This window comes from Primulina eburnea, chromosome 8 (assembly GCF_022965805.1).
Source record: "Primulina eburnea isolate SZY01 chromosome 8, ASM2296580v1, whole genome shotgun sequence".
In the NCBI taxonomy this organism is placed as follows: Eukaryota; Viridiplantae; Streptophyta; class Magnoliopsida; order Lamiales; family Gesneriaceae; genus Primulina; species Primulina eburnea.
The window spans coordinates 30,868,292-30,891,554 of NC_133108.1; the positions used below are offsets into that span (position 1 = coordinate 30,868,292).

At 34.3% G+C, this 23,263-nt stretch overlaps 1 protein-coding gene across 1 annotated transcript; it reads left to right on the plus strand.

Annotated features, from left to right (window-relative positions):
* Positions 1–13,178: 13,178 nt before the first annotated feature.
* On the plus strand, positions 13,179–15,200 carry LOC140839375 (pentatricopeptide repeat-containing protein At5g59600). The gene has a single exon (XM_073206034.1). The coding sequence runs from the start codon at positions 13,429–13,431 to the stop codon at positions 14,998–15,000; it is 1,572 nt and encodes a 523-aa protein (XP_073062135.1). The 5' UTR covers positions 13,179–13,428; the 3' UTR covers positions 15,001–15,200.
* The last annotated feature ends 8,063 nt before the right edge of the window (positions 15,201–23,263 follow it).

Consider the following 23,263-nt stretch of genomic DNA (forward strand, 5'->3'; position numbering starts at 1 on the left):
CAACAAGATGTTGTAGCTACTTTAATCCTAACAATCTCTTTACACTTCATAGGTGATCCTTCACATTTAAAAGATAAAAATGCTGAATTATTATCAAATCTTAAATATAAAAAATTAAGTGATTTTCCATGGTATAAAATATTTTTCTAACCAGAGTCATGCTTAGGGAAGACCATAATCAACCATTTTGGAAAGAAAAATTCCTAGCAGGATTACCAACTCTTTTAGGAGAAAATGTTAGAAATAATATTAGGGATCATGTGGAAAACAAATATTTTCTTATAATGAATTTACTTATGCTCAATTAATTAGTTTAACTCAACAAGAAGGTTTAAAAATATGTCAAGATCTAAAATTACAAAAACATTTAAAATGAGAAATGAAAAGAACAAAACAAGAATTAGGAACTTTCTGTCAGCAATTCGATATAAATCCTAATAAATCTCCTCTTTCTAAATGCTTAGGAAACTGTAATGAATCTTATGAAAAATCATATAGAAATTTTTAAAATACAATAAGAAATCAAATGAAGAATTTTATAAGAAACCATATAAGAAAATTAAAAATTTCAAACAATATCCTAAAAATCCTTTAAAGATATTAAATGTTATAAATGTCATAAAAAAGGACATACTGCTAATTATTATAGATTGAATAAACAGTTAAATGAATTAGAATTAAATGAAGAAATATTAAATAAAATTTCTAATCTTTTAACTGATTCTTCTGAATCAGAATTATAAAATTTTTCTTCTAAAGATGAAAATGAATTTTTACAAATAGATGAATTAATTACATGTAGTAACGAATCTGAAAAACAAATTGACATACTTTCAAAAGATCAACAATTCCTTCTAGATATTCTAAAAAACATAAGTGATCCCAATATTAAAAAAGAATATCTTGATAAAATTGTAAACTCTCAAAGAAAAAAAAAAGAAATAAAAAAGAAATAAAATATATTACTTTACCAAATAATTCTAAAAATAATTACGACCTAACCAATATTTTAGGAAAAAGAAAAAAAATAAAAAATGAAGAGATAACAATCCAAGATTTACAAAAAGATATAAAAGGAATAAAACTAAAACTAAAAGAGTTAAAAGAAAAACAAAAACAAGATTTTGAAATAATCAAAGGAATATTAGATGATATTAATATTGAAAATGCCAAAGAATCTGAAGATAATGAAATTAAAAACATTCAAAACCTTGAGAAATTTCCAGAAGATTTTTTTTTGTATTAAGAGAAATAATCTTTAGAAAATACATATTAAAAATAAATCTAGTATTTTCAGAAAATTTTAAATTTAATACAATAGCCCTTTTTGATATTTTGTGCTGATTTAAATTGTATAAAATCGGGGATAGTACCTAAAAATTTCAAGAAAAAACTAATGAAAAACTTTCGGCTGCTAACAATTCTAAATTAAATGTTAATTCAAAAACAGAAGCATCAATATTAAACAATGAAGTTTTTATTAAAACTACATTTATTCTAGTTAAAGATATACATCATACTGTAATTCTAGGAACACATTTTATAGGATTAATTATTCCATATAAAGAAAATAATAATTCTATCTCTTTTAAATTTAATTATAAAAAATTAGAATTAGAATTTTTAGACAAACCTTGTACAAAAAATCTCAATTTAATAAAAACATATTCTATATATGAAAATAGTATTAATGCACTAATCCAAGGAAAAAAATTTCAAAATGATATTTCTCTAAAAAGAAGAGAAACTTATGGGGAATATGAAAGAATTCTAATAAATTTATTTGATCCATGCAGGAAAATGGCATCATCAAGCAAAGTTAATTATTCTCAACAGAAATTCCCCATATAATTAATTTTTTTTGGAGATATCAATCTCCCTGTTTATCCTCAAAACTCACAAAAATGTTTCAGGACTTCAAGACCTTTTCATCTAGAGAAATCCCAAAAACTTTATTAAATTCAATATGGAACGTTTAACCAAACGATTCGAATCAAAAAGTGACCTATTATTTCAATCAAATAAATATTTCTTCCCAACCGCACATGAAGCCGATTCAGAAACCATATTATATTATGTTGTTTACCAAGAAAATGTGACATGAATCTACAACCACTGGACCTGAGTGGTTGAAGTAATTAAAAATGAACAAAATTCTTTTTATAAAAGTTTTAAAACCCTTCCCGAAGCTCTAGAATCAGCCAACCATTTTTTTGGTCCAAATTACTTTATTGATTATCCAGTCAGAAAAGATATAAATACCCAAAAGAGTTGTAATAAACAAATAGCCAATGAAAATAGTTTTCCAAAAAAGAGTTTTTATGAAATTCTTAAAAAAGATTTAAAAACTGACTTTCAGTTTTGAAACCATTGCGAGACGATGATAAAAAATTTTGAAAGACTAAATGATTCAAAATCATTAATGTCTGATAAAATTAAGGAATTGACAGAAAAATTACAAGAAACAGAAGCAGCCCTTAAGTAAAACCTTATAAACTTGGACCATCTTAAAAAGATTCAAGATTTTGAAATAGAAAAACCCAGTCTATTAGACAGACCTAGTCTATTTAATTCTAGCCAAAAACTGAGCCCAACAAGATTTTTCTTTAGACCACTTACAGAATTAATAATATTACCTACCCAAATAAATGACATTATTTTCTCAAAAGCCAAAGAAAATTTCTACCAAAAAGTCCAAATGATCCAAGAAATTCTTTTCTTAAAACTCGATGGCATAAAAATTATTCCTTTAAAAGAAATAAGTGAATATGTCAAACATAAAATTGATTGTCAAAAATAAACTTTAGACATAGACAATTGTTCTTGTCCACTTCAATTCTACATCCTTTCTACCCAAATATACTTTTGATTCTTCAGAGGTTTTTCTTTCAGTTTAATAATAAAGAAGAAAGAAAAAGTATAAATTCCTTATTAGATTTATAATTAGTTTCAGAAATCATCATTACAGATAAAGATGACATAGACAGTCTCAACAGTGTTGCCTTAAAAGTGCAATCCAATATCTCCTTGATATCGGCAATAATGAAAAAATTAGAAAAAATATCAATAAGTCCAGAATAGATTAGAACAGATTTCGAACCAGCAGTTCACAGAATTTGGGTCAAGCCCTTTTATAAATGACGAAAACAAAAAGCGGAACCCGAAGTCCATCATCCAACCATTTGCAGTGCTACAATCCAAAAACAAATAAAACATTAGAGTTTACAGACAGTAGCCTTCAAGCATAAATTCATCGAAAAGAGAAATGAAGACTACATATTATATTTTATGAACCAGATTTACATAATCTACATAATGAGCTCATCTCCATGCGTTGATCATTTTCCAGATTTTTCTACATATGCTCCCAAAGGTTTTATGTTTATACTAAAATGTACAATAGATTCTTGAAAGAATTTAGAAGACCAGAAGATAGAAGAAATCTTCTACTTCTCAGAGGAAGATATTATCCTTGAAGATTTACTTGATGAAGAAGGAATGAACAATTTAGACACATAAATGTAAATTTTAATTTTTGTATATTGATTGTAAAATTCATATATTAAAAAATTGAAAAATGACGTCGAAATGATGCAAGCATGACAACGACAAATACTATTAAAGATTCCGAAAATGCCCTTGAAGATATCTATAAAAAGAAGACAAGTCTCCCAAGGAAATGCAAGTTTTTGATACCAAGTTTTGATTTTTCTCTTTCTTTCTCTCTCTTCCTTTCTCCTTCTCTCTTTCTTTCTTACTTATCTTACTTTCTCCACTCATATTCAAAGTGTTCTTATCCTTCAAGCTTTATGTTCTTAAATAATTTGTGAATCCTTTGAATATTTATATTGAAGTTCTTATTTTGTTTCGAATGTGTGTTTTATTTATGTGTTAAATACTTGTATGTATATATATATTTTATATATATATATATAGGAATTTATATTTATTTAGGCGGTTTAACAGGCCATATTATATTATATATTTTTGAAGATTTGGTGGTGTTCTTTGAAAAAGTATGCTCTACATACAATCCTTTAAAGATATATATTATACTTATTATATGGCTGGTTAAGCCGCCTACTTTATTTATTGTTTATGTATTTTCTTTTTATTAATTGCTCATTATTATTATTTTTATGAATATTTCTATTAGTAATTAGTGTGTGTATATATATATATATATATATATATATATATATATATATATATATATATATATATATATATATATATGTTTGGATCGACTAGGGGGTAATCGTTGAGCTTTAATAACTGGGTTATTGAAATATTGAACACCGATGAATTAAATCGAGTTTGGTTAAAAACCAAGCGGAAGATACTCGAAATAATCCTTCGTAGAAACCGATTAAATATTATGTAAATCATTTAAAATATATGCAAGTTGAATGAGAAAAAGAATATTTTAGTTGGAGCATTTTATCAAACACTTGGTATACAATATTTTGGAATTTGAATAACACATAAAATGCTTCAACAATGCATCTTTAAAACTATGAAAATGATAAGTAAATGCAATAAAAAAATAGATACGAATTTGTTTATGGATTTTCGGAGATTTAAATACTCCTACTTCACCCATTCTTCCCCTTGGGAAGGATTCACTAGAAAACTTTGATTTATACAACACTTTGTACAAACCCATTCAGCTAGGACTTACCCAATGCCTAAAATGAACTCCTAGCACTCAAGATTGTAGGCAGCACCTCACAATCAGCATATTGTTTAATGTCTCATATGCAAAGACTATAAACACAAGTTTTACGTCTTTGTGCAAGACTCACTCAACTAATTTTTGAAGTTCAACTCTCTTGTATAAGTGTAAGTGATTGTGTGTGAGGAATTTATCCTTTACAATGTACATCTCAAATGTATCCTCACACAAGGGCTTGTGCTCTCAACTAGCTGATATATTCATGCTAAGTGCCCATGCTTTGAATCCACTTCAAAAGCTCTTTTTGATCTTCAAGATGTTGTATTTATAAGCCCCAACAATGATATATGTTAGACACAAGAATATGACTGTTGGGAAAGTTTCTGTACTGTTTCTGAAATTGCAACGGCCAAATTCAGCTTGCTGGGAATTTTCCTGACTAGTCAACTCTGGTCAACTCAACTGGTCGTTCACTTCAACTAGTCACCAGCTGGTTCAGTTCAGTTCAGTTGGTCAACTGCTGGTTCAGTTCAGTTGGTCAACTGCTAGTTCAGTTCAGTTCAGCTGATCAGCAGTTAATTCAGTTTATCTGGTAAGCAGCTGGTTCAGTTCAGTTGGTAAGCAGCTGGTTCAGTTTAGTTGGTTGGTCAGCTGGTCAGCAGCTAGTTCAGTTTCAGCTGGTGTGCTGAAATCAGCCTAGCTGATTTCAGTTTGTACAGAACCAGTAGCTTCATCGTCATTTATCAGCATCGTAAGCTTCGATTTAGACTTTGACTTCTGAAGATGATTCGTAGATCTTTTTCTTATCTTTCCAACGCATACTGAATCGCATCATTTCGATAACCGAGCTGAGAGATATGACCAAAATACCTCAGCTACTCAAACCCAACTGATTGCTGTTTTCGTGTGATCAGTTCGGTTATTGAACGATCAGTTAGACCATGATAACATCCGATTTTTCCCAATTGACGTAAAATACGACTTGTTCCAAATTGATTTTTCTGATCAGTCCGATTGGCGGAGTGTCATTTGAATGATCCAGCTGGGAGATATCATCAAAAAACCGAAACTCGGCAGAATTTCAGTTTGTGCAGAATTCGGTTTCAGTTTGCTTCTTGTGTTAACAACTTCACACTTGAATAAATATGTTAGAAACATAATAACAAGTTTTGTTAACATCAAAATCAAGATTGTGAATTTGAAAAGTTCCAACAATATATATATATATATATATATATATATATATATATATATATATATATATATATATATTGTTTTAAAAAGTGTGAACCACGTCATAACGTGAGGTCAAGTTTATCATATAAAGATTTTATTATAATTTTATAATAATTTTAATTATTTTAAAATGAATAAAATGATATATTCTCCATAAATTTAAGATTATATGTAGTGCCCAAATTTATTACACGTATAACTCATGTATTAATTAAATTGTTAAATATTTTTTTTAAGTTTAAAATGATTTTAGTGATGCATGATTTATTTAAATTACATTATTTTAATGTTTATGTGATGCACGTTAAAATGTTTTTCAAGTTTCATGTTCCAAGCGATTATTCGAGGCGAGATCGAGGAAAAGAGATCGGTGAAGATTTTGGCAATTTTAAATGTGGTATTTTATTTTAAGTTAGAGATGGGGTATTTGAACTCATTTATTAAGTTTTTAGCATTTTAAAGCCTAATTTAATTATTAGGTGAATTTTAGAATTTTAAAACTTTTAAAAGACTAGCACATGTACATTTTATTTTAAATTAGAGATTTTTGTCAAAGTTAAAGGATAGTTAGTATTTTAAAATTAGTACTAATTAATAATTAAGCAAATTTTACTCTCCCTAAATTACTAATCACACGCACACACACACTTTTACACACACTAAATAACACAAAACACACACACACTCTTCAATTCAGATTTTCATCATTCTTGGAGAGGAAACCTAGGTTTCTTCCTCATACATCAGCCGCCCTATCCCTCTTTATCATTCTAGCAATTTTTCGTGAATTTTATTGCAAGATTTTAGCGCCACGTTCGTCCGGGATCAATCCTCACGCCATCTACGCTTCGGTATCGTCGTTACGGTATTTCGAATCATCAAAAGGCACGCATATACTGTTATTGCTGCATCGATCTCGTCATATTATGCGTGTGTTGATATTTATGTGCAAAAATTCATGTGAGATGCGTAGGAGTTTCAGCAATTATGTTTAGAACGCTTTTGAACCATTTTTAGATCAAAAATTTCGTTTTTGCTGTACTTTAAAATACTACGAGTTCTCGGTCGCGTTATTGAGAAAACTCTCAACACGAAGATTGTAAAACCTTTTGTTACCTTCGATTTGACAGTAAATTCGAATTATTTAGATTACAATTGAGTGAGTTATGATATTTTTCGTGGGACTGCTCAAACTGCATTTTCAGAAATATTGATGTTTATGCATTCTTGAAGTTTTAATGTTGCTGGCTTCGTTGGGGTTCGACGGGTGATCGTGGCTGCGTATAGGTACATTGATATTGATGTTGGGAGTATTTTTGAGGTTTTGTTTCATGTCGATAGGCATTTGATTTAATTAGAAGTCGTAGGAAATGATTTGGTGTCAATTGCCGTGTTTTTGTGTCATATGTGTCGTAGGGTGAACGTCGTTGCTTTGGGACGTTTGTGCGAGTTGGGTCAATGTTATGGCATCCTAGGTTGGTCTCGTGGTGTCGGTTCGTGGTCCGTATAACCGAGTCCAGAATGATAAACATTTCGTGTTCAGAATTTTCGTGAGTTTCAGATTTTGCGCAGGTACACTGACCCCCACACGGACCAGGGCACTAGGTCCGTGCCTTTGTTTCTTCTCGGTATCAAAATTTGCGAAGCTACCCGGACCTTTACACGGACCCTATCACGGGGTCCGTGTCCCTTATTTTTCCCGAGTAAATTCTTTGCGCAGATACACAGACCCCCACACGGACCTAGGCACGGGGTCCGTGCCTTCCCTTTTCTTCATGACACATTTTAGCGTACCTACACGGACCCGGGTACGGGGTCCGTGTACTTCATATTTTGGGAAAAATGTAATGTTTACTTTGAGGTTTGATGTCATGGTTTAGTGCAATGATTTACAAAGTCGAGTCATGGGAATTTTAGAATATCCTTAGGAGTTGAATGAACTCGCAATTAAGCATGATCAATACGTCTAAGCTATGCAAGTTAAGTATGTGAATTCATGTTAGTATGTGCAGCAACGGCCCCAAATCGAAGTCCAACGAATCCCTCAACGCCAAGTAAGTATGTTCGACGTGCAAGAAATTATTTTCAAGTTTTTGAGGTATGCTAAATGTCTTGTGACCAATGTATATATGGGGTTGGAAAGCGTTAAATCATGAACGGGGACCAACCACCCTCGTTAAAGCATGAACGGGTTTAGATCAGGATTGGAAAGCGTTACAGCATGAACGGGGACCAATCCACCCGTTAAAGCATGAACGGGGATCTCATGTATGTGGCAGTGGGTTCGCCCCAGTCATCCCAGTACTGTGGTTTAATCTGATCAGGCGATTATGTTATGGGTCACTTGCATTGAAACAAATCTCTACGTAAAATGATGAAACTATGTAAGTTCAAGTATGCAGTATGTTTAAGAAAAGTTTTATGTTATGGCACGTCTATGATATGTATGATTGTTCAAGGTTGCTTCAAGTTCAAGTTTCAAGTATGTATGTTCTATTTTTAAGCTTCATGTGGTTTTATTATTTATTATTCATTATTCCCAGTTTATACGTGTTGAGTCTTTAGACTCAATAGACTTGATCGATGCAGGTGAGGACGTTTATGAGGAGACAGGAGGTGGGGACCAAAGAGCAGGCTTGGACTGAGCGGGAGGCTAAACCCGAGGACCGCCATGATTTAAGCTTTATGAAAATATTTAAGACTTTTTTCAAACTTTAAATTTCAAAGTTGTTGTTGCAACAACTTGTGAGACGTGCAGTTTACTTATTTTATCGAATTTTGAATGTTCACGTTTATTCAAGAAAATTTTAATTTTTCCGTTAATCTGGAATAGTAAAAGTACGGTACGTTACAGTTGGTATCAGAACGGTGTTCTTGTAAAGGGTTGGTGGTTAGAGTTGGTCACAGACACATTGAGCAGGAAAGTTGCAGTCATAACTCAGTTGTCAGTGCAGAGACCTCTTCAGTCTGAGATTTAGAGGTTTGGTTTAGATGTTTATCGCAAGGGTAGAGCTCCGAGGATGTCTAATCTGACAGTTCAATCTTCCTTGCTTGATCGTATTCGTACAGGCCAGCCTTCAGACGAGCAACTGCAGAAATGGAGGCTGAAGGACAAGGCTAAGGACTGTGTACTCGACACAGTGTCAGATGGTATTGTGAGATATAGAGACAGAATTTGGGTGCCTAGCGTTGATTCGATCAGAGAGGATATTCTGTCAGAGGCACACGCATCTCCGTATTCCATTCACCCAGGAGGTACCAAGATGTACAAAGACCTGCAGATTTTGTATTGGTGGCCAAGGATGAAACGAGACATCTGTAGATTTGTGTCTGAATTCCTCACTTGTCAGCAGGTGAAGGCAGAACAACAGAGGCCAACAGGATTGATTAAGCCACTCCCCATCCCAGAGTGGGAATGGGAGAATATTACAATGGACTTTGTGGTTGGTTTGTCGATGTCAGTCAGAGGATCGAATTCTATTTTGTTTATAGTGGACCGACTAACTAAGTCAGCGCACTTCTTGCCAGTGAAGACGACCTTCTCCATGACGCAGCACGTGGAGCTTTATATCAAGGAGATAGTTCGATTGCATGGGATCTCAGTTTATATTGTGTCTGACAGGGACCCGAGATTTACATCGTCCTTCTGGAAGAGCCTACATGCAACCATGGGGACAAAGTTGCTTTTCAGCACAACTTTTCACCTGCAGAAAGATAGCCAATCTGAGCGAGTGATTCAGATTTTGGAGGATTTACTGCGAGCGTGTATGATCGATTTCTAGGGGACTCGGGAATCAAAGCTACCTCTAGTGGAGTTTACATAAAACAACAACTTCCAATCATCGATAGGTATGGCTCCCTATGAGGCGTTGTATGGAAGGAAATGCAGATCACCAGTTCATTGGGATGAGGTTGGTGAAAGAGCAGAACTTGGTCCGGAGTTAGTTCAGCAGACTGCAGATGCGGTGGTAAAGATTCGAGATAGAATGAAGACCGCCCAGAGTCGCCAAAAGAGCTATGCTGATAAGAGAAGGAGAGATCTAGAGTTTGTCATTCGTGATCAAGTTTTTGTCAAAATAAACTATGAAGGGTGTTATGAGATTTGGGAAAAGAGGCAAGCTCAGTCCAAGGTTTATTGGGCCGTTCGAGATTCTTGACAGAGTTGGGACACTAGCTTATCCGGTTGCCCTTCCGCCGAATCTGGCCGGGGTACACAATGTGTTCCACGTCTCGATGCTAAGAAAGTATCTAGCTAATCCTTCGCACGTGTTGAGCTATGAATCGTTATAGCTGGATCCAGACCTGTCTTATGAGGAGAGACCTATCCAGATCCTAGACAGACATGAGCGTAGGCTTCGGAACAAGGTGACCAAGCTGGTCAAAGTCCAGTGGTTGAATCAATCAGTAGAGGAAGCCACTTGGGAGACCGAGGCGGATATGAGGACCGATACACGGAGTTTTTTGGAAAGACTTAATTTCGAGGACGACATTTTTATAAGTGGGGGAGGAATTGTAGTGCCCAAATTTAGTACACGTATAACCCATGCATTAATTAAATTGTTAAATATTTTATTTAAGTTTAAAATAATTTTAGTGATGCATGATTTATTTAAATTACATGATTTTAATGTTTATGTTATGCACGTTAAATTTTTTTTCAAGTTTCATGTTCCAGGCGATTATTCAAGGGGGGATCGAGAAAAAGAGACCGGTGAAGATTTTGGCGATTTTAAACGTGGTATTTTATTTTAAGTTAGAGATGGGGCATTTGAACTCATTTATTAGGTTTTTAGCATTTTAAAGCCTAATTTAATTATTAGGTGAATTTTAGAATTTTAAAACTTTTAAAAGACTAGCACATGTACATTTTATTTTAAACTAGAGATTTTTGTTAAAGTTAAGGGAGAGTTAGTTTTTTAAAATTAGTACTAATTAATAATTAAGCAAATTTTACTCTCCCTAATTTACTAATCACACGCACACACGCACACTTTTACACACACTAAATAATGCAAAACACACACACACTCTTCAATTCAGATTTTCATCATTCTTGAAGAGGAAACCTAGGGTTCTTCCTCATACAGCAGCCGCCCCATCCCCTTTTATCATTCCAGCAATTTTTCGTGAATTTTATTGCAAGATTTTAGCGCTACATTCGTCCCGGATCAATCCTCACGCCATCTCCGCTTCGGTATCGTCGTTACGGTATTTCAAATCATCAAAAGGCACGTATATACTGTATTTCTGCATCGATCTCGTCATATTATGCGTGTGTTGATATTTATGTGCAAAAATTCATGTGCGATGCGTAGGAGTTTGAGCAATTATGTTTAGAACGGTTTTGAAACCATTTTTAGATCTAAAATTTCGTTTTTGTTGTACTTTTAAATACTGAGAGTTCTCGGTCGCGTTATTGTGAAAATTTTCAACATGAAGATTGTAAAACTTTTAGTTACCTTCGATTTGACAGTAAATTCGAAATATTTGGATTAAATGAGTTATGATGTTTTCATGGGACTGCTCAAAGTGCGTTTTCAGAAATATTGATGTTGATGCGTTCTTGAAGTTTTAATGTTGCAGGCTTCGTTGGGGATCGATGGGTGATCGTTGCTGAATATAGGTACATTGATATTGATGTTGGGAGTATTTTGAGGTTTTGTTTCATGTCGATAGGCACTTGATTTAATTAGAAGTCGTAGGAAACGATTTGATGTCAATTGCCGTATTTTTGTGTCATATGTGTCGTAGGGTGAATGTCGTTGCTTTGGGACGTTTGTGCGAGTTGGGTCAATGTTATGGCATCCTAGGTTGGTCTCGTGGTGTCGGTTCGTGGTCCGTATAACCGAGTCCAGAATGATAAACATTTCGTGTTCATAATTTTCGTGAGTTTCAGATTTTGCGCAGGTACACGGACCAAGGCAGGGGGTCCGTGCCTTTGTTTCTTCTCGGTGTCAAAATTTGCGAAGCTACCGGACCTTTACACGGACCCTAGCACGGGGTCCGTGTCCCTTCTTTTTCCCGAGTAAATTCTTTGCGCACATACACGGACCCCCACACGGACCTAGGCACGGGGTCCGTGCCTTCCCTTTTCTTCACGACAAATTTTAGTGTACGTACACGGACCCGGGCACGGGGTCCGTGTACTTCATATTTTGGGAAAAATGTAATGTTTACTATGAGGTTTGATGTCATGGTTTAGTGCAATGATTTACAAAGTCGAGTCATGGGAATTTTAGAATATCCTAAGGAGTTGAATGAACTCGCAATTAAGCATGATCAATACGTCTAAGCTATGCAAGTTAAGTATGTGAATTCATGTTAGTACGTGCAGCAACGGCCCCAAATCGAAGTCCAACGAATCCCTCAACGCCAAGTAAGTATGTTCGACGTGCAAGAAATTATTTTCAAGTTTTTGAGGTATGCTAAATGTCTTGTGACCAATGTATATATGGGGTTGGAAAGCGTTAAATCATGAACGGGGACCAACCCACCCCGTTAAAGCATGAACGGGTTTAGATCAGGATTGGAAAGCGTTAAAGCATGAACGGAGACCAATCCACCCGTTAAAGCATGAACGGGGATCTCATGTATGTGGCAGTGGGTTCGCCCATTCATCCTAGTACTGTGGTTTAGTCTGATTATGCGACTATGTTATGGGTCACTAACATATCTCTATGCAAAATGATGAAGTTATGTAAGTTCAAGTATGCAGCATGTTTAAGAAAAAATTTTGCGTTATGGCACGTCTATGATATGTATGAATGTTCAAGGTTGCTTCAAGTTCAAGTTTCAAGTATGTATGTTCTATTTTTAAGCTGTATGTGGTTTTATTATGTATTATTCGTTATTCCCAGTTTATACGTGTTGAGTCTTTAGACTCACTAGACTTGATCGATGCAGGTGACGACGTTTATGAGGAGACAGGAGGTGGGGACCAAGGAGCAGGCTTGGACTGAGCGGGAGGCTAAACCTGAGGACCGCCATGATTTAAGCTTTTTGAAAATATTTAAGACTTTTGTTTTAACTTTAAATTTCAAAGTTGTTGTTGCAACAACTTGTGAGAGGTGCAGTTTACTTATTTTATCGAATTTTGAATGTTTATGTTTATTCAAGAAAATTTTAATTTTTCCGTAATTCTTGAATAGTAAAATTACGGTACGATAAAAATCATTTTTTCAAATTCAAAACAGCATAAAAATATTAAAATTGCAATAACTAACTGTCTCCTACAAATCTACAAACAAAAATAATCTAATTATCAAGTTTAAGCGCTTTGAAACTAAAGTGAGTTATTTCTTTCTTTAAAAAAAAAAAGTAAAGTGAGCGCCAACTACCGTTTAGAAAGCTGGTCCGGACAAAAGAAATGGAATTTCAGCGGATTTCAATTTCCCGGCTCAGACTGAATTTTCGAGTTCAAGAGAAGCTGCTGATCATGAAATGAGAGAGTTGGAGTTGCTGTGGTGAGTGAATTTGTTAATGGGATGAAAGTCATCGATTGTCTCTTTTGCGCATAGATGCACCTTCCCTTTACATACGATAATTTAATTAAAATATACACCAAAAATCGAGCTTTGAAACCAGGAAAATCACTTCATGCCCACCTGATAATCAATGGATCGTTTCGTTCCTCCAACATTGCTTCCAAGCTCATACCGTTTTACACACGGTGCAAGCAGTTAGCTACTGCCGGGAAAGTGTTCGACAGAATTCCAAGGTCAGTGGTGCATGGTTGGGTTGCTCTCATAGGATCATATTCGAGAGATGGCTATTATCAGGAGGCCATGCATGTGTTTGCAGAAATGCTGAGGGAAGGGTTTAAGTGTGACAGAATCGTTCTTCCTAGTGTTCTGAAAGCATGTGGGCACCTTTGTGATAATAGAACCGGAGAAAAATTACATTGTGTCGTCTTGAAAAGTGAGTTTGAGGTCGATGCATTTGTAACATGTGCATTGATAGATATGTATTCCAAATGTGGGGTGGTCGAATGGGCCAGAAGTGTGTTCCATGGCATGGTGGAGAAGGATTTGGTAGCTGTGAATGCTATGGTTTCAGGTTATGTTCAAAATGGTTTCCCTGAAAAAGCATTGTGCTTGATTGATGAGATGAAATTATTGAGAATTATACCTGATATTGTTACATGGAACACATTGATCTCGGGGTTCTCACAAGCGAATGATAACATTATGGTTCACAAAATATTCCAAATTATGGATGCTAATGGGATTAAGCCAGATGTGGTGACCTGGACTGCTGTCATTTCCAGTTTGGTTCAAAACTTTAGAAACGAGGAGGCGTTTGCTACATTCCGGCAGATGTTGGAAGCGGGTATTCTCCCTACACCAGCCACCATAAGTGGTCTATTGCCTGCTGCTGCTACTATGGCAAATCTGGGGCATGGCAAGGCGATTCATGGTCACTCAGTGGTAATGGGATATGAAGGGAACCTATTTGTAAGAAGCGCACTAGTGGACATGTATGCTAAAAGTGGGTCGATTTCTGAAGCTAGATCATTGTTTCTAAAGATGTCTGAACGGAATTCTGTTTCCTGGAACTCCATGATATTTGGCTATGCAAATCATGGATACTGCAATGAAGCAATTGAACTTTTCAAGAAAATGCTGAGAGTAGCAGAAAAAGAATTGGATCACTTGACTTTCACTGCGGTTCTTATGGCTTGTGCTCATTGTGGGATGGTGGATCTTGGGGAAAGTTTATTCCAGCTGATGCAGGAAAAATATCGGATCATGCCAAGATTAGAGCATTATGCTTGCATGGTGGATTTATTGGGAAAAGCAGGAATGATTTCTGAGGCCTATGGTTTTATTCGGACAATGCCTATTGAGCCTGATTTATTTGTGTGGGGGGCTTTTTTAGGAGCATGTAGGCAACATGGATGGGTGGATATGGCGGAAATAGCTGTGAAACAATTGGCAAAGCTCGAACCTAAGAGTGCTGGAAGCAGTGTGCTGTTGTTTAGTTTATACATGGATTCAAATAAGTTGGAAAATGCTCTCATGGTGAAGAAGGTGATGAAGAAAAGGAAACTGAGAAATTTTCCTAGCTGTAGTTGGATTGAAGCGATGTAATATGAAATTCTTATATTGTGGCATTTATTTTAGGCTTTGGAGATGTTTCTATTAATAATTCACCGTATGGTGTGGAATGTCAAATATAATTTTAGAGGTTGCAAACACCGCCTAAATGTAAGAGATCGTTATACTATGGGTTTTTTTATCAGTCTTTTAGAAGATTGAATTTGTATAGGATAAATATGGATAAAATTCCGGTGATTTCTTGGATAGAGTTTCACAATCATATGACTTGTTTTGCAACTTCTGCAACTCCTCAAAACTAAAGACTTATTTAAAACATTAATCTTTAAGAATTCAAGTGTAAATCTTGATGAAAAAAAAGGTTAAATTAGGTGTCAAGCGAGTGAATTTGTCATTTGAGCTTTATTTCCTTTTACGTAAAAACAATCTATATTTTAATAAAATTTTACGATTTATCCAATTATAACATTTACTTTATATGTATATTCATGCAAGCTGGCTGCATAGATAAAATCATTAGATATACTATAACCACGGTGAGATTTGTTTCTCAATATAAGATCATGAAACTCATTAAGAAGCATATCGTATATTCTAAACAGGTTCCAAATCGATTCAACTGTCTAAAATAAGGAAAAATGTCACTTGAGCTTGAGACTAACATCTATAATGTAAATGTCGTGTTTATTTGGTAAGGACATGGAGATGTTCATTCATATAGATGAGTGATCATTTGATGATACATTGAACAAGAACTCTCGGATTTCAAGTGATTATCACTTATCGAGTGGAATAGTGCACTGAACATCTGGTCAGAATAAGACATATGCATTTTAGAAAGGTGTTAACTCAGTTGCACATATCATGTCATTGTTATTACTTAAACATATAACGCACGATTATTGAATTCATTTGCAACCACAATATACCAATGTTTATAGATTTGATAGTGATATATGAGTTAAAAAGATCGTACTATACACTGAGCATAACTTAAGGTTTTTCCAAGAACTATCAGTGATACATAAGAGATCATGGGGCGATGCTACCAGACTCTTTTTCCATGATCTGATGTGTGCAATCAGACTTGAGTTCTGACGTTTTTTATCAAAGGGTTGATGAAAATAATTGGGCTGATTAGGATAAGCCAGAAATATGAACAAATTTTGTTTTGAATCACATGAAGTTGTGAATTCGTGACTAGCTGTATCCCCGAATCATTGAGAGCCACACAATTATCGGATTTTGTGTTCTCGTCGAGATAGTCAAGTTCAAAGAATTGAATTTGGAAACTGTAGTTTAATGAATATAAAATAAATTGCTTATAAAAGAGTTTATAAGTTGATTTCATGTAAAGGAATATGTGGAAGTTAGCTTAACAGTTAATTAAGTTAGGAGAGTAGAAATGTATTTTTTAGTGAAGGAGTTAACAAAACTAGCAGCTGCCAAAAACGTATCAGTAGAAAATTTTGTCTTATATCTGCTTTGTCTGATCGTTGATTAGGTTTATAATGAGTTCACAATTTTTTATTTTGTAAATTTAAAATATACTAATTAAATACTAATATTTGTAGTGGTGATTACTAAGTGCAAAATTCTCATTAAACATTCTAGAAAAGTCTAGAATAGATTGACTAATTAATTAAGTAATTAAATAAAATTTATTTAATTTAAAGCATAAATTAATTAATATTTATACATATGCGTGTATATGGATATATAGATATTTATTGTAATATCAAAAGTTGATAATGATTTAATTATGAATGATATTTCAAGACCAAAAAATACATACATGAGAAATTTTAAATAAAAAATTATTGTATCCTGATTTAAGTAGTATTCCTGATTATATCAAAAATTAAAACTTATATATATATTCCATGAAAAGTTATTTAAAATAATATAGTTTTTACACACAAATTTTTTCCAACAAAATTTCTCCATCTCTCCCCAAAGATTTTCAGCCACCTCAATTTTTGAGGAAAAATATTTCGGCCTCCATTCTACAGCGTCACCGCTTCGACGCCGCCACAACACCATCGGATTTCTGAAATTTCGGCGATCCAATCTCTACACAAACATTGTTTAGAAATCATGTGCAATCTATAATAGGAACAAAGTGACATGATAGATTAGGTGGATCATCGTTGAGCTACAATAGCTCGGTTCTTGAAATATTGAAGACCGATGAATTAAATCGAGTTCGGTTTTCAAACCAAGCGGAAGACACTTGAAACAATCTTTCGTAGAAACTAATTAAATATTTTGTAAAGCATTTAAAATATATGCACGTTGAATGAGTAAAAAATATTTTTGTTAAAGCATTTTATCAAACACTTGGTATGCAATAATTTTGTATTTGAAAAACACATAAAATGCTTCAATAATGTATCTTTAAAACAATGGAAATGATAAGTAAAAGCAAGTAAAAAAATAGACACGAATTTGTTTATGGATGTTCAAAGACTTCAAATTCTCCTATGTCACCCCTTCTTCCACCTCAGGAAGGATTCACTAGAAGACTTTGGTTTATACAACTCTTTGTAAAAACCCATTCAGCTAGGACTTACGCTAATGCCTAACTGAACTCCTCGCACTCAAGATTGTAGGCAGCACCTTACAATCATCATATTTTTTAATGTCTCATATGAAAAAACTACATACACAAGTTTATTATCTTTGTGCAAGACTCATTTAACCAATCTTTCAAGCTCAACTCTTTTGTATATGTGTGAGTGATTGTATGTGAGGAATTTATCATTTACAGTGTACATCTCAAATGTATCCTCACAAAAGGGTTTGTGCTCTGAACTAGCTGATATATTCATGCTAACTTCCCATGCTTTGAATTCTCTTCAAAAGTTTTTGTTTGATCTTTAATATGTTGTATTTATAGGCTCCAACAACGATATATATGTTAGACACAAAAATATGACCGTTTGGAATGTTTTTGTACTGTTTCTGATATTGCAACGGTAAAATTGCCTTGCTGGAAATTTTCCCGAGTGGTCAACTCTGGTCAACTAGTTCAGTTCATCTGGTTTGGTTCAGTTGAATTGGTCTGGTTCAGTTCAACTAGTTCGATTCAGTTTCAGTTGGTCAGCAGCTGGTTCATTTCATTTGGTCAGCAGCAACTGGATCATTTCAGTTCAATTGGTCAGCTGAAATCAGCCAAGCTGATTTCAATTTGTACAGAACCAGTAGCTTCATCGTCATTTATCAGGATCCTAAGCTTCGATTCAGACTTTGACTTCTGAAGATAATTTGTAGATCATTGTCTTATCTTTTCAACACATACTGAATTGTTTCATTCTAATAACAACACTAAGAGATATGACCAAAATACCGCAACTGCGCATACCTAACTAATTACTATTTTCGTGCAATCAGTTTGGTAATTCAACGATCAGTTAGACCTTGATCACATCCGAATTTGCCCAACTGACGTGAAATACGCCTTTTTCGAAATTGAGTTTTCTGATCATTCAAGATAGAGGATTGTTATTTCAATCATCCATTTGAGAGATAACATCAAAATATCCGAAGCTTGCCAAAAAATTAGTTTGTGCAGAATCTAGTTTCAGTTTTCTTTTTGTTTTAATAGCTTCACACTTGAGTAAATATGTTAGAAACACAATAATAAGTTTTGTTAACATCAAAATCAATATTTTGAACATGAAATGTTCCAATACAAAGTTTTATCATGGACATGGTTTGACGATTGAAGGAGAAAGATTCTTTCATAGGGATTTAGAAGAAGTGCTATGTGCCCTTAAAACCCAGAATAGTTGGAGCCGACGTTATAGACGCAAATGTAAATCTAATCTAAACAACTTATGAATGGTTTAAATCATACGTCGCGTTTGAACTTCAAAACTAAAATTTTTTAACTTCTATTGCGCCTTGGGTGTGAGAAAATAATATTTCAACGGTGGTATCAGAGCTAAAACTTTTAAATCGTGTTGAACAAATTGTTTCCAAACACATAAGAAATCCAAAATTGCGAACCCTGAATTTTTTTTTTTTTAAAATTATGTTATATGTGTTCTGCCCGAAAAAGTTCCATGTAGAACACACGCACATCAGCTGCATGATGGCAACCACTGTAAATCTGTGCAGGGCCAATTGTCCAAATTGATTTTCTTTAAAAAAACAAGGGTTGTTTTGCGCAGGGCGATGCGTTGTCCGTGTGCGAAACAGAGCTTCCCGAAAAATTTTGGGCAGTGGGTAGGGCACTAAACAAAGGTGCCTGATATTGTCCCAGGCAGTCTTTGGCCTATGGGCTCGATAATGTTGTGCTCAGATGCAATTTTATGATTTTTCAAATTTTTGGGCCAAAATTTAAATTCTATTGAAAATTGGATAATTTTATCTTTGTAAATAATTATAACAAAAACATATGATTTTCTTATAAAATAAATAATCTAAATATGATTTTTATTATTTATGGTAAAATGTATTTTAGAAGAAATTTAATTATTAATAAATTGAATAATCAAATAAAGGTGTTTATTTATTTTATATTTAATCTTAGTTATAGCGGTTAGTGACATATTTGTATGATACATGATTTGTTAATAATATTTGATATTATATTGTTGGAACATTTTATGTTCGCAATCTTGATTTTGATGTTAACAAAACTGGTTTATTTATTTCTAATGAGTTTACCTACGTGCGCAGAAACTGAAATTGATCAGGCTTCGAACTATCAGTTACCAAGCTTAAACTGAAGCTATCGAGACGCAAGCTGAAAGTACCAACTGATTGATCGAACTGAACCAGTTCAACTGATTGTCCAGTTGATAGCTGGTTCAGTAGAAGACATTCAGAAGCCCGGCTATCTGATAAAGATCCCAACTGACCAGTTCAACTGAATCAGTGAAATCAGTTCAGCTGACGAGTCAACTGACTTCACCTCACCAGTTCAAGACCAGTTCAAAAAATCAGTTAGGAATGAACCAGTTTTCAGATACGACAAGCTTAATCCGGCTGTGCACAAAGGTACAAAAGCTATTGTATGATCAAGGTACAATAAGAGATATTGCAGCAGCGCTTAAATCCAATTGTTTAAGATATCTATTTGGGGGAAGAAATTCAAACTGCAATGGATTCTTTCACTGAGTCTCACTGTACGTTCAGCCAAACGCCTATAAATAGAAGCCGAAGCTCAGTGAAGAAAATGATGAGAGTTGACGAGTGAAAAGATAAAATACAGAGAGGGCACACACAATGCTTATCAGCTTTGAAGAAGCAATTTTCCCAGAGAGAACACTCAGTCATATCAGCTTAGTTTAGAAACTTACTTCCCTCAGTGTGTGAGAACACCTTCGTGGTGCATTCCTTGTTCAGTTCTCTCTCACACACACACACACCACCACTCAAATACAGTCTTGCACAAAGACAATAAACTTGTTTATGTAGTCTTTCTCGTATAGACGTTAAAGAAGTGTTGACTGGAAGGTGCTGCCTTCATTCTAGACTAGGAGTTCAGTTAGGCAGTGGGTAAGTCCTAAGCTGGGTGGGTTTTGTACAAGTAGTTGTATAAATCAAAGTATTTTAGTGGATCCTACCCGAGGTGGTATAAGGGTGACGTAGGAGCTGTTGAAGTTTCCAAACATTCATAAACATATCTTGTGTACTATAGCTGTTAACCCCTAGCTTTGAACTGACTTGATCAGTTCGAGTATCTATCAGTTCAGTTCTCATAATAACTAAACTGATACATGCAAGAACTGATCCCCCTTATCTTCATTTAATTATTTATACAAGATTAAAGCTTTAACCTATTAGTTTTCTTAACGAAGTATTAATTCGATTATTTTCCGCTTGATTTAATTTCAAACTCGATCTAATTCATCGGTGTAAACATTCTTAGTGCACGAGCTATTGCAGCTCATCACGTTTTTGGAGGATTTTTACGATCCAACAATTGGTATCAGAGCTAGCTGTTCTAAGAAGGACATTTGAAAACTGATATTTCTATTAAAATGTGTTTTAAAATGTTTTAAAAATTGTTTTCAAAACCCTCTGATAATATTTATATGTTTGTTGTGATATTTTGTTCTTTAGTTGTTTGAAGGATTTTTGAGTTCAACTGACACTAGAATAGCTAAAATGATCAGTGGAAAAGGTTTCAGTTGCCAGCATACCAGTTCAACTGATCAACAGACAAAAGCCAACTCCAGTTGAAACTGAGTAATTAAGTGGAGTTTAATCATCAGAAGTGCCACCGCTTCATTACCATATCAAATCCTAGTTGTTGATCATTGCGGTTCAACATCAGTTGAGTTTAGTTTGCATCATTTAGACAAGTTAGCCAGCACAGAGATCAAGTCCAAGACAATTAGCTATTCTTATGTCAAAAGAAACTCAAAATCGATGCAGCATTCCAAGCATTCTAGCCGACCAATTGTTGGTACATTCAGTTCTATTTTATATAAACTAACTGATACTTGATGTTATTTGATATTTGCTAAGTGTAGTAGCAATTCCCTTACATAAGATGGTGTGCTTTATATTAATAAAAGTAATGAGTAATTGATTAAATTAACATCATGTGTATTCAGTTAGTTTGCATGTAACTGAGCTGATTTTGCCAGTTTATACGTTGCTTTAACTGCTTGAGTGTTTATTGCTTAAACTTCTTTTTAAAAATTGCGCAACGATTGCATTTTTAAAGAGGCGTTTTTGATTCAGTACTTAAGGGGGAGCAATTCTTTAAAACTGATTTTAAATTTGTTATCCCTTGAACTGAAAAATTGTTTTCAAATAATTTTATTCAGTTGTTGAGGGGGAGTTTTTCTTTCTGTTATCCTTCGAACTGAAAGTTTTTTTATTCGTTTCAATGTTTTTAAACATTTTTTATTCTCACAAAGGGGGAGAAGTATTAACTGTTTAAATTTATTTTAAATCGTTTTAACTGTTCAAGTTTTGTGATCATCAAAAAAAAAGGAGATTTTTGGAACATTTCATGTTCGCAATCTTGATTTTGATGTTAAAAAAACTTGTTTATTTGTTTCTAATGATTTTAACTAAGTGCGCAGAAATTGAAACTGATCAGGCTTCAAACTGATCAGTTACCAAGTTTAAATTGAAGCTATTGAGACGCAAGATGAAAGTGTCAACTGATTGATCGAACTGAACTAGTTCAATTGATTGTCCAATTGATAGGTGGTTCAGCAGAAGTCCTTCAGAAGCTCGGCTAGCTGATGAAGAGCCCAAATGACCAGTTCAACTGAATCGGTGAAATCAGTTCAGCTGACGAGTCCACTGACTACACCTCAACAGTTCAAGACCAGTTCAACTAACCAGTTCAAAACATCAATTAGGAGCAAACCAGTTTGCAGATACGAAAAGCTTAATCCAGCTGTGCACAAAGGTACAAAAGCTATTGTACGATCAAGGTACAATAAGAGATGTTGCAGCAGCGCTTAAAGCCAATTGTTCCAGATATCTATTTGGGGGAAGAAATTCAAACTGCAACAGATTCTTTCACTCATTCACACTGTACGTTCAGCCAAACGCCTATAAAGAGAAACCGAAGCTCAGTGAAGAAAAAGATGAGAGTTGACGATTGAAAAGATAAAATACAGAGAGGGAACGCACAATGCTTATCTGCTTTGAAGAAGCAACTTGCCCAGAGGGAACACTTAGTCATATCAGCTTAGTTTAAAAGCTTACTTCCCTCAGTGTGTGAGAACACCTTCGTGGTGCATTTGTCGTTCAGTTCTCACTCACACACACACACACACACACACCTCCTCTCAAATACAGTCTTGCACAAAGACAATAAACTTGTGTATGTAGTCTTTCTTACATAGACGTTAAATAAGTGTTGGCTGGAAGGTGATGCCTTTATTCTAGACTAGGAGTTCAGTTAGCCAATGGTTAAGTCCTAAGCTGGGTGGGTTTGTACAAGTAGTTTTATAAATCAAAGTCTTCTAGTTGATACTACCCGAGGTGGTAGAAAGGGTGACATGGGAGCAGTTGAAGTCTCCGAAAATCCATAAACATATCTTGTGTACTCTAACTGTTAACCCCTAACTTTGAACTGACTTGATCAGTTTGAGTATCTATCAGTTCATTTCTCACAATAACTGAATTGATACATGCAGAACTGATCCCCCTTATCTTAAATTAATTAGTTACACAAGATTAAAGCTTTAACCGATTAGTTTTCTTAACGGAAGATTACTTCGAGTATTTTTCGCTTGATTTAATTTGAAACTCGATTTAATTCATCGGTGTAAAATTTTTAGAACATGAACTATTGCAGCCCATCACATTTTTA

Bases quoted from the DNA above. Each gene is read 5' to 3' on its own strand.
- LOC140839375 (XM_073206034.1), top strand. From the start codon at position 13,429: ATGCACCTTCCCTTTACATACGATAATTTAATTAAAATATACACCAAA.